The sequence below is a fragment of the Drosophila serrata genome, unplaced genomic scaffold (assembly GCF_035046125.1).
Source record: "Drosophila serrata isolate PLE 108 unplaced genomic scaffold, ASM3504612v1 contig_2, whole genome shotgun sequence".
In the NCBI taxonomy this organism is placed as follows: Eukaryota; Metazoa; Arthropoda; class Insecta; order Diptera; family Drosophilidae; genus Drosophila; species Drosophila serrata.
The window spans coordinates 466,957-479,946 of record NW_028256900.1 but is presented as its reverse complement, the minus strand read 5'-3'; the positions used below and the strand labels follow the sequence as shown (position 1 = coordinate 479,946).

The window sequence follows — 12,990 nt, the reverse complement described above, 5'->3', positions numbered from 1 at the left end:
AGTTTTATAAAGATGCAAAAACTTGCAACTTACTTGTACAATATATATATTTTTTATATATATAGTTATACCCTGGCAGAGTATTATATTTTTAGTTAGAAGCTTCAAACTCAATGAAGGAGTCGTTTCCGACCCTATAAACCATATATATTATTGATCAGCATCGCCTGGCGAGTTAATCTAGCCATGTCCGGTTGAATTCTAAATTTTTAAAATTTTTTCAAAATTTGAAAATTTTATAAGGGGTTACATCATTAAAATTGTCAAAATTTGACAAAAAATTGAATTTTGTATATTTGAAAACTGAGTATGCAGATTTATAAGCACTATTAAAACTAGCACAGAAAAGTTTTCCAAATTGAAATTAATGCATTTTTGGGTTAGTTATGGGTTTTTTAAACTTTGATTTGTCAATAAAATTGTAATATAAATTTAACTATAAATAACTATTTATTTCTACTACTTCTTTTTCATCATTTTTAAAGTAAACACTTATCTATCTTCAAAGGGTATTGATTATGTCGCTTCCCTATTTGAGTTCCTTTTCTCTTAACTCCTTTCATGGCTGTTTGCCCGGGTGTAGTAATAATTTTGATCAACTTTTATAAGCGGCGTCATCAACCTGTGTGTGTCCCGGGATGAGGATGAGGATTTTGGGGCTTCTTGTGCAGGGGGCTTCCAACATGGCTAACAAACTAACAGCTAACAGCTAACAGCTGCATGAGCTCAGGCCGCCGACTTGTTGTTTGTGTGTGGCCTTAGTTATGCCTAGCCATAAACTGCATGCGAAATTACCAAAAAGCAGGCACCCGCACACCCACACACTCTCCCCCGATTATGGGGCCAAAAAGTTGCTCATTTACAGCAATCTGGCTGAGAAGGATAACGCGGGGGTTGCCTAGAGAGGATGCTGCTAATAAAATGAAAGCCGAGGCGCTAACAAGCCGCAGCGGAGACTGGATGGAGGGAGAGTGGAGAGGGATCACTCCGGAAAACCCAACTGGCAGGCACTGAAACTAACCCAACCAAGCAGAGTCGTAAATCCTGGCTCTGCAGCCTCATCCCCAGCCTCATCCTCAATCCCCATTCCCTTGCCCCAAAAAAATAAAAGTCCCTGCACTAGCCACCCAAAAACCCAACCCGTATCCGGGCTAAGCAAACTCGTAAATTTGAGGAAATTACAACATGAAAGTCCTGGCCGGCAATGCGCGACTCTAAATTAAATAAAAATACACTGGGGTGGGCATTGAAATGGATGCACCGAGGGAAAATAGGGGAAATATTGGGTTTAATTGCAGAAACCTGAATAAGAAATATATTATTTTAGTGTAGGAACTACCTAAACCTTATCTTAATTATTTCTTAAAGCATTAAAGTCTTTTTGAATATCAAGAAATAGTTTGATCAGGAGACTTTTCTTTCATCTCAATTTGGCATTTTTAAACCTCATCCTTTATGAAAGAAAACACTTTTTTCCAGTGCACAAAGTTGTCGAAAAGGGGGTGAAATGCGACCAGAGTTGGCTAGTTGGTCAAAACTTTCCGCACCTGTTGGCCAAACTGAGAGGTAGGATCCGGGAGTGGCTGAAAAGGTAAGGCAGTCACACAACCTGGCGTTAATTAAAGCTGCAACATAAGCTCTCGCAGGACACAGTCCGATGATTCTGGTGGATTGCTGAAACTCCAAACAGGAGCAGGAGACTGGGTGGGGTGGCCACTTGGGATTGGGAGCTTGGAATGGGGAAGTTGGCCGGGCGATAGAGCGAGCTCAGATTTGTGGCAATGGCGGCAGGAAAAGTTTCGCCCATCCGGTCGAGAGGCGAGATTTATGTCAAACTAAAGCACTTGATGGCAGAATAGTTGGCATTTAATGGCTGCATTATTGGAGTTTGTTTGGAAAGTGCCGTAACTAATGGGTCACGGCTCTGTGAGATTCGAGGGCGGATCTGCAGGTTAATGCGTACAAATTGCCATTTATCTGTGGTGAACTTTCGGGGCCAGAAGCCCATAGTGCCTTTCCACAGGTGGAAAGGTAACTAATGTCCTTGGACAGAGCTTCGAGTGGGGGAATTAGTACAACTCAATTTGTGTCACCTTCTAAGGGAAGTAAGTTCCATTCCAATGGGTTTTGTTGGAGTTCTGAAAGAGCTTTTATGGCTAAGTGATCTTTGGCTAGATATCGTAAAAAGATATTGCCAGCTCTAGATTTAATGTAATTACCAGAAGAACAATAGATATTGTTAGTAAATGTAGCAAGCAAATGAAATGTGCGTAAAGCCTATGCAAGACTTTGATTTTCCCCCATCAAAAGCTTAGATTTTATGGCATAACTCGGCTTCCGCTTATCTAAAGTCATCCTCGTTGAAACCTCTCTCGATCCATTCCGTTCCGTTTGGTTCCTTCTGGCCGGGAGTCAAATGTGGCCCACATCAAAGCCTGTGATGGCCATCAGGGCCACCTGTGCATGTCCAAAAAGGAGGCCCACCCAGCAGTACGAGCAGCACCACAGGAAAATCTAGAATCAAGAACGCGAATAGAGGAGCTGCCAGAAATGGCCCCAAGGAGTGGGAGTAGGAGGAGCCGGAGCAGGAGCTCTTTGGCTTGGGCAATAAATTTCGATTACATAATTTGTAAATTGTTATAACCCGGCGAAATTACCATGAAATCTCTCTTGCAAGGCATTAAAAAATCTGCCACTTCTGGGCGGGAGTAGAAATGAAAACCTTTTTTGCCTGCCAAAGCTTATGGAGGAGGGTTCATAAAGTTTTATGGTGTTTGACTGCAGAGCATCTAACAAACAATGGGTCTGTTGTGGGATGTGGCTTTAGATTTGGATTTGGGGCCTATTCTCCAGGCTTGCACTTCCTGCTTAGATGCCTGGGTGGGCTGGATCACACCGAGAGAAATTATTTAGAGTAATAGTAAATCCAATGAAGGGGGAAATGTCTCCCATCTTCAACTAGAATATGGATAGACATTAAATTAAAATGTATAACATAGAGTGATTAAACTCCTTATAAAGTATAGAAAATTTGATTGCAATTTTCTCCCTGTGCACGTTACGCATCAGCGGGGGCAATTTCATAGATGATTTCTGTAATGCCGCGATTAGTTTTTATGCCCCAACCATTTGAGACCGGGCTTGAGCCTGCCGAGATGGAGGCTGCGCCTCTGCGCCCGCTGTTTCGCCTAATTAATGGCAAATTGAAAGAGAATCGTTTATCTGGCACTTGTTATCGCGGCTGAGTCCGAGATTCCGGCTCCCCGGAGTCTATGGTGGCTATAGAGGACGGCCAAGGGCCATAAATCAACAGCCAATTACAATAAAAATTTATCATGCACAATAAAAAAAAAGAAAAGCGCGAGCGAGAGCGAAAAAATGACGCAGAAATAATTTACATGGCGCATTTTTCACATTTTTCAGCAAAGGAATTTATAACAATGTCCCCAAAGGGACACCAGCACCTCCTACTCCCTACTCTACTGCACGATGGAAATTTTAATAAAGCACGCGGCATTTCAAAGGAAGACAAAGGGCTCCAACTCCAGCTCCAACTTCGACTCTGACTCCTCGTGGCCTCTAAAAGAACTCCTCCTCGTTTGGGGTTTTTGCAATTGCAATTGAGGGATTTTCCCTTTCCCCTCGAAGGCTTTGGATGGCACTTGAAGACATATTTCCCGAAGAGGCCAAAGTGCACTTGCTCCATCTGCTCCTGGAGAGAGAGTGAGACCTATCCATTTGTCCCCTCGCTGAGGTTCATCAACAGCAAACCATTTGCTGGAGATCCTGGCCAGCAAATCAAAGTGCGTGCTGCGTGCCGCGTACTTCCCTTTCCGGGTTGGGTTAGGTCCGGATCCGGAACCAGATTTGGTTTTGGTTAAGGATTCGACGGATGCTGATTCCGGTTTCGTTTCGGGTTCAAAGTTCTCTCTCTCTCTCTCTCTGTTCTCATCCCCATTTCTGCTGGCAGCTTCCTGTATTTCAATTTACATTCCGCCCGCAGGACTTATTGCTTTTTTCGCTTTGATCTTCCCCCCTTTTTATTTTTTGGTTTTGGGCAAAGAAAGCACCCCCTCCAGCTGGAAACCATGGCTTTTTATGGCCTTCATGTCCTTTGACGCTTATCGTGACGCCTGGCCCTGGAACTGGCACCAGGACTCTGCCACTAAGGGGGGCACATTTGTCTTTCACTAACTTGATTTCGGCTTCGAAGGGCCAACAATGACACGAAAAGAAAATTTTATGGTAGTTTAGGGGTTACATTTAAATAATTTAAATGATATTTTCAACTTTCTGAACACCAAACTTATTAATTTGTAAAATTAATCATATAATTACTACATTTAAACAATTCTTTAAAACATATGCTGGTTCTAAAGTCAATTCTGTGCTGATGGCAACGCAAGTCACAAAAGATTCTATAAATTTAGGTATGCTATTTAATTTTTTTGGACTTTACAAGTATCTATTTTATATTCTTGAGCAATATTTAACTCCCTGTGTATTTGCTAACCTCTTGGCCATATGGAAGGCAAGTGCTCCAAAGTTGTTCATCTAGACATAAATACGCACTAGCCGGCAGTTGTTCGATTGTCATTGGACATGCGGGCTTAACAGGACAACAAGGACATCTTGGCTGGTACTTTTCCTAGTTGAATTTGAATTTGATTCTGTGGTTTGGTCAAAGAAAAAAGCTTGAGATAAGAGCGGCCCAGGCAGGACAATAGAAGTAGACTTTTCTTGGTGACACTTAAAATTTAAAAGGAAATAAAGAACAACTTTAAACCTTTAAGAAACTCTTACAACCTATTAAATGTGGTCATTATTTATTATAAATTATACTTCGCTGTGCTTAATTTTCGCCAATAATTTCAATAAATCATTGAAAAATCAAGCAACCATAACGTCCTTGTTAAAATGAACCTGGAACAGTCCATTGCCGACTCCTTTCACCTGCAAATAGCACACTTTCATTTAAGCATCGGTTCCCTCTCCACCTTCGCCTCTCCGCCAACAACATTTAAATTTATTAAGGCCATAAAATGATATTTTTGTGGCCCAAGCAAGCTCTGTGGCAAATGGGCTCATAAATATTTAAAACCGCTTAAAACACGCACGAAAAACCAAATACCCAAAGCTTACAAACGTTTAATTTTATTGCCATGGCCCAGCCAAACCGCATCCCCGCCAGCCTACGCACAATCCCTTCCAGCTTGTAAAAGGGCTGTTCATCCCGAGTCGATAAAAAGATTTTAATTCACTTTTGATCGCATTTGGGAATCGCACCTATTCAAATCTCTGAAATGTCTTGACCACCCAAAGGCCAAGCGGCCATTAAAAGTATATAAAACGGGGCTCTCCCGGCCGCAACATGATCCCGGCTAATTGAAAAGGTAAAAACTGAAATTTGTGTAAATTATTTTTGGCATAAATTAGCCATTTGATGGCCGTGCAGTGGCAGTGGCATGTTGGCATTGGCACCTGATCCAGGTCCCAGATACACACCATGGTCGCTGTCAGCAAGGATTAGGCATTGCCTTCGACTGGCTTTTAATATGCTCAAATTAGAGGTGGTCACAAATGAAAATTAATATATGACGCTTGGCAATCACAGGCAATTTGGCCATCACCGCATTCTGTAAATCAATAATTATCAATAATTTCATATGCTAATTTTTATGACTAATCAATGTTTAAAATATCCATAACTAAGTCAAAAAAGCTTTAATTTCAATTCGGAAAACTGTTCTGAGCTAGTTTTTTTAGGTTAATAAATCTGCATACTCAAAAAAGAATTTTAAAAAATTCAATTTTTTGTCAAATTTTGAAAATTTTAACGATGTAACCCCTTATAAAATTTTCAAATTTTGAAAAATTAAAAAATTTTTTTTTTCTTTTCGGGCACGGCTAGATTGATTCGCCATTCGATGCTGATCAAGAATATATATGGTTTATAGGGTCGAAAATGATTCCTTCACTGCATTTTGAGCCTCTAACTAACAAAATGTTACCTGCAATTGAGGTTTTTTTTATGCCTAAAAGGGAATAAAAACAAAAATGAATTTCAAGTGAAATGTGCTTAAGCTTCGAAGGTCCGACTAAATATATAAAATAGAAATCCATAGTAAAGTTTCTTACCAAATTGGCGTAAAATTGGTGGAATTAGCAACACTAGCAAGTCACCTATGGAAAATCTTAGAATCAGGCAGGAGTCGATGCTGGGATTTTATAGCCATCGTGGAGCAGTTGGACCTAGTGGCTAGTGGTCACTTTGATGAGTGTGGACCAGGACCTAGCCAGCACTTGCTGGACTGGGGTCGGGTCGTTAAAGATTTGATGATCCCTCCGGAAGCTGTTTTAATTTGCTTTTGGCACCTCGCCTAAGTGCTGGGAGGATGTGGCAGATTAAAAGCTGGAAGCAGATCGAGGCCCGGGACTCTTTTTTAATTAAATCCCGAAGAAATCAGGGTTTTATTTATACGTCTGCCTGGCGTTTGGTTAACCCATTAGTCGCGACAACGTCAAATGAGTTTGTACCGCGAGCGAGTCGTAGTTTTGCAGTGGCCGTTTTACAGTTGTCTGGCCCGGCGGCACCAAGACACCGGATCTGGCGGGGATTGGGTAGAGAGTGGTCCGTCTGAGGCGCTGCCATGTTTAGTGGCAATTAAAATGTTTTTATCTTATTAGTGCGTCTTATCTGCGGCTGCCATTTAAGAGATATATGCGAGGGACGTGCGCGAAACGCCGGCCAAAAACAGTTATCGATTGTCCACCAGCAAACTCTGGGCTGGCTATGGAATCTGGCCTAGAGAAGGCGGCCAAACAAGAGATTAGGTTTGATTGGAAAATTTCTAGAGTTCCTCAGTTGTTTGCCTGAGATTATCCTGACCTGGTTGTGACTTTCTCGGCTAATTTCCCACATTCTAAATCTGGGAAATATCTAAAAGGTTATCTGGAAAGGCTAAATAAAATCATAAAGTAAGCAATTTATATAAAATATTATAAGGAATCCATAGAATTATGTAGCTTTTGCTTGTTTGTAAGAAAACACTTCAATAATTGGCCGTTAATCACATGCAACAGCAATCAATTCCAAAGGCCTTTTTAGCTGTCGGTCCCAGACACAAATCAATTGCTCGATTTGCACGCTTCGACATTTCTCGATTGAATTATTATCACCAGAGGAGAGTCGCACTGGGCCAATGTTCACTCCACTCCAGTCCAGTCCACTGACTGGACACGGGACACCAGGGGCTCCTCCATCCCAGGGAGTGACAGACAGCTGTGCGGTGGCTTTGACTGGTGCCTTGTGGAACGCGCCGGTCCGTTGACCACAATGCCCCAGTGGCCATGTTCATGTTGGGCCAACATCCCATATTTGCAGCAGGCGGGCCAACAAGTTGCAAAACAAATTTGTCAGAGAGCTGACCATTTTTGGGCAGGCGTTGCCGCTTTGGCTTTGTGATTTGTGATTTGGATTTGTGCAATGCGTTTGCTCATGTCGATGTTGCAGCAGTTGCAGTTGCAGTTGCAGTCTTGGTGTTGCTGCTGCTGCTGCTGTTACTGTTGCTGATGTAGTTGCAGTTGCTGCTGCTGTTGCTCCTGCTGATGCTGCTGCTGTTTTCCGGCGCAATGTTGTCATTAGCTAATTTGGCAGCCTGCCGTTTGCGTTTAATTAGAGGGCCGCCGCTTTTGAGGTGCTGCTGCTGCAAGACCCAGAGCAACACTTTCGATTTTATAGGCCCCTAGCCGCTTGCCACGCCCTTAATCCGGCCCTGAACCGCTCCACCGCTGTACAAATGCACTACAAAAAATATTATGTAGTAAATATCCATTGATTTGGTATACCTTTCATTTTTTAGCATGTCTTCAAACGTTTGCTTAGTACATTTTAAACCACATTAGACCTCTTTTGTTTTATGATTAATTATTTTCTTTTATGCCACCATTTTCACTCAAGTTTATCCCAATTTCCAAGTATATTCCCGAATTATTTGCCAGTGTGTCTTGAGTGGCGATCACGTCTCACGTAGAGGCCATTAAAGGCCACAGCATCACGATCGAGTTGGAGTTAAGCCAGGAGATGGACTTGGAGCAGCGGCTCTGGAGCTTGAAGCTGGAGCTGGAGCTCGTTGCTCGTAGCTTGTAGCTTGTAGCTCCAAGTCGGCAGAGTTGAGTGAATGACTTTGAGCTGGCCTGTCGTCACACCCCCATGTAATCCTCGCACGATCTCTGCGCTTGAACCTTTCTGATTAGGGCTGGGGCAACGGAACCGCCAACTGCCGACTGACTGACTGACTGGCAGACAGACAGACAGACAGACCCCGTCCACCTCCCCCTTGGGCTGCTACACCTGGGGGGGTCGAGGGAGGGAAGATCCCCCGCAATGGAATCGCCACGCCAAAGGTCGTTGAAGTCGCATCGCTGCCGTGGCCGCTGGGCCCGCAGATTTTTGCCTTCTCTAGATCTTGTGGCCTCTTGGCCAGGGCTCAGGGCCTTGTCCTTTCTGCGCTTCATCATGGCTTAGTTATGATCTCGGGGAGTTTCCCTTTTCAAGACCAAGGGATTCACTTCACTTTCTTGTAGGTTTGCTGGGGTTTAATTAAATTAAAGAAAATGGAAATTTCATATTATAAGATAAAGAAACTAATAATAATAAAATATAACCCACTCTTCTGACATAATCACTTTGAGAGTTTACCATGTTTATCTTGTCTCTTTACATTGCTGTCATCCCCATAAATATATACTTATGGCGTTCCATGTGGCCATGTTGTTAATTTGTCACAATTTGTCTGGCAATTGCAACTGCTGCAGTTTCTCTGGCCATAACTCGTGAGAGGGTAACTGGCAGTGAGTCCATCTCGAATCCCAGCCAAAACCTGACTTTATTTTCTCCTCCATTCAACGTTGTGCAAATGTGCTAATCCGCAGCGGGAAAAAATAAAGGCAAAAGAGAGAGGGACGATCCAATATTTGGTACGAGTATCTTTCTTTTTTTGTTTTTGAAATACCATCACGTTTCGACATTTTACTACTCACTTGTGGCACGTTGTTGCCATTGAGCATATCAGTTTGGAATTTTATTGGCCACGCTTCATGCATCCTCGTACCCATACCTATATCCTATACCCATCCCCATCCTCATCCTCATCATCATCCTCACCTTCGCCTTTGCCTTTGCCTTTGCTGGCTGATCTTGGCCTTGATAGCCGCATATGAAGGCGATCCTCTTCCCGATTCCCGATCGCTTCTCTGCTCCTGACATTTATATTGGCAAATATTTTAAATATTCCCTGCTTCCCCCCTTCGTGTGGGAGTTGTCGAGGCTGCACAGCTCCAGGTGTCGTTATCGCGTCTCAATGGTCTTTACGGGCAGCAGCTGGAGTGGGTTAGGTGGGTTAGACCCCAAAGACAGTCGATGGACTACACAGAGTCCACATCAGTGTTTCTGAATTGAAGGAATCTTTAATATAATTGGAATTTTTATTGTCCTGTGAAGAGTCCGATGGGGTACGCTGGGTGAGTAGTGGCTAGTATTCGATGGGTTTTAATACTGAGTGGTGTCTATTGGTGGGGCGGTTCAATCTCAGCCAAGTCTGGGTCTGGGTCTTTGTGGGTGTTGAAGGCTGTCTTATTTTAATTAAAATTGGTTTTCTGCTAAGATGTATAAGGGTTTTGTAAAAGGTTTTCAAGTGGGAATCCAATTTGTTTGGCACGCCAAACATATCTCCCTTTCTGGTTAAGCCTTATAATAAATTAATTAAATTAATATACAATTTTTTGTACAGTTCCCTCACCGTCACCCACATATCGCCATAATGGTGGCGATGTCGCCGGTAGCACTATCAACAATGTTCCAACCACTGATGGCAGCCTCCCCCTGAGCACCATAGAGTTGCAGGCCAGGGAAAACGACTACGTCCTCGAGGATTCAGCCTTGAGAGTTCCCATCTCAATACAGTTGCCGCCACCTCCCAACTACTGTCCCCTGCCCCTGACACCGCCGCCCAGCTATACGGAGCGACCAAGGGCAGCTGGATCAGGATCGGGGCCAGTTCAGCTGGAGGATGCTGTGCATCCTGTCATACCACTGAGATCCGCAGCAGAGGTCTCAGCAGCAGCAGCAGCACGTCAGCAGGCACGACGCCGACGAAGACTTAGGGAACTCCAACAGCAGCAGCTCCGGTTCGCATCCAGCACAGACAGCAGCTCCAGCAGCTCCGAGTCCAGCTGCTCCGAGCTAGGAGGCAGTGTTACCAGACGCCAGCGTCGCCGCAGGCGTGGGGTGAGGGGTAAGCTAGTTAGGAGACATTCCATATAACCAAACTAATGCTCCTCCTCCTACTTTCTTTAGATGCTTATTGTCCAGATCTGTTGAACGCCTGCGCCCTAATCCTTCAACAGCCCGGTAGCAGCGACAGTTCCGTGGGCAATTTCACGGCCACGCCACCGCCTCCGGCCAATCCCGCTCCAGCTTCCAATCCCGAGCCGGAGAGCTTCGAGTATAGCTCGGACTATGTGGAGATCGATGAGCTGCTGCCACTAGTGGCCGGTGGTCGAGCAAAGAGCACTCCGCAGCTGGCGATGGGGCAGAACCTGAGCCTGCGACGGCCTCGCATCTCATTGACCTGGGTGCTCCGGGAGCAGCAGCAGCAGCAGACGCCCCAAACGCAGGCGGCACCACCAACGCCACAGAAGGAGTCGGTGCCCCATCATGAGGATGAGGCGGCGCAGGAGCACAAGGAGAACGATGTCCTGGTGGTCAGGACAGAGCCGGTGCCTACGCAGCTGGATGTTACCAAGAAGCGGTACAGGATCAAGCAGCTACCGAGCGGCGGGGAGCCGCTCAATGGCTATGCCACCACGCCCACCGCCCATCAGGCGCCGCCCAACGGACACCTGGCCAATCACCAGAAGTTCTTCAGCAACCAGAACCTGCTGGACGTGTCCAGAAGTAATCAGAACGGCGGACCAGTGGCCGCCGCGTCCACCAAAGAGCTGCTTTTCGTATGCACACCGCAACGAGCTCCCAGGAGCGATGGCCACAGTGAGGCATTGCTCCTGGCCAGAAAGCGGAACGAGATCCGCAAGAAACTGGCCACCAGATTGCAGCAGGCACGATCCAGTGGCTCACAGGCGGGCGAGGCCAGGGGATCGGTCACCGGAGCGGAATCACTGAAATGCACATCCTACTCGGAACCCAGTTTGGTGGCAGCATCGGAGGGCGGAGAAAGAGGAGGAGTAGGCGCCAGTGGAGGTGGATCTGCACCCCATCACCAACAGCAGCAGCGTCGTCATCGCCATCGCAAGCGCCGGGATCGCAATCGAGTGCAGCGCTTCGGCTACGAAATTCACAACGTGGACGAGTTCCTGTCGCGCTGCTCGCTGGCCACGCCGGGCAACATACCCGTCGTCCTGGCCACGGCCAGCACCCTCTACCAGACACGACCCGGCGGCTACCAGCTGGAGATACCGCTGCCCCTCGGCATGGTGGTGAATGCGGTGTTCAAGAACCAGAACTGGCTGTATGTCCAAACGCCGCACGCGGAGGAGGGTTACGTGGGCTATGCCTGTTGCCTGCCGCTGGGGATTCTGCCGCAGCAGGCGAGAGCCGGCTCGCGGAGCACTCCCTGCTGGGAGTCCAATGCAGATGTCTTTCCCCGGCCATGTGGCAACATGACCGACTCGGAGAAGGAGATCCGACTGAGGGGCGGTACCCGGTCCGATGGTGCACGAACTCCACGAAGCACAAAGCCAGCGGAGGAGCTCCTCAAGATCAGCAGCACCGCCATCAACAACAACAACAACAATCACCATAGTAGCAACAATAACCAACTGACGAAAGGAGGCAGCACGGCGAGCTCCCTGTACGGAGAGCAGCAGGTGGACAAGCTGTATCTGCGGGCCGCCTCCAAGCCACGTCTCGTGGAAAAGGCCTATGCACAGCTGCGATCCACACGCCAGGTGGCTTCCGGTTCCGCTTCCGTCAGAAGCGGAGCGTCCCAGGACGAGTACGTGACCCTGCAGCAACAGCAAAAGTCAACCAAGAAGCTACCGAATCCCACCCTGCAGACCCAGACCCACCTACACCAGTCACAACCCGCCCGAAGGCTCTCCAATGTGTCCTACATCACCAACGGCCAGAATGGCCAGCATTTGCATCCAAAATTTGTGCCGCTGCCGCCGCCCTACGAACACAAGCCAGCCAAGAACCAGGCGGAAGCGGAAGCCAGCCTGAAGGCGCTACGTCGGCAGCAGGAGGTGGGCCAGCGGCAAACTCTAGTCGCCATCAACACGGACTACATCACGGAGAGCATTGCGGTACACAAGGGTGAGATTGTAACGCTATGCGAGTGTCGGGAGTCAAAGGACCAACGTCAGTGGTTTTACATACGGACGAGGGACGGACGCGAGGGCTTTATACCGGCCGAGGTGGCCGGCCATGGCTATCTGTAGGAGCACCACCTAGGCAGGGTTGTTTTCGGATTGAATCTAGTTGAGGGATGGAAGGTAATCAAAGGATTACCTTCCCTCTCTCTCTGGTTTCTTCACTCAAGTAGGGGACCTACATATTTCACCCATAAACACCACCACCAAGTCAAGCTCTACATTTAAATCAATTAGAATTATATCCACCAACATTAAGCACTCCCATTCGCGCTAATTTAGTACGCTTCTAGTTGTAAACTGTACTCGTAACTCGTAAATCCTAACTCGTAACTATTATCGGTGTCCGTAATTGAATAATTGTGTAATTTTTGTATGTGTGAGCGTGTGGATCCTCCTCCTTCTCCGTCTGCGGCGAAGGAATAGGATCTTGTATTTATCATCTAGCCTAGCATTACCGAGTAGTCTCTATGTAATAGAACACTTGCTAAACGGAAATCAAAGACGAAAGCGCAGACGGAAACTATTTATAAAGATTACTGTACTTGATGCTTCTACTAAATAAACATTTAAATAAATATTTAAACTTGTATTTGATTG

At 46.1% G+C, this 12,990-nt stretch overlaps 1 protein-coding gene across 1 annotated transcript in view; it reads left to right on the top strand.

The window, feature by feature from the left end:
• The window catches only part of LOC110177566 (uncharacterized), a 31,888-nt gene extending 18,912 nt beyond the window's left edge, over positions 1-12,976 (top strand). The window contains exons 3-4 of the mRNA XM_086828745.1: positions 9,792-10,295; positions 10,358-12,976. Coding sequence (XP_086684871.1) covers positions 10,588-12,459 — 1,872 coding nt within the window. The 5' untranslated portion in view covers positions 9,792-10,295; positions 10,358-10,587 and the 3' untranslated portion in view covers positions 12,460-12,976. The remainder of the gene's footprint in view (positions 1-9,791; positions 10,296-10,357) is intronic.
• The last annotated feature ends 14 nt before the right edge of the window (positions 12,977-12,990 follow it).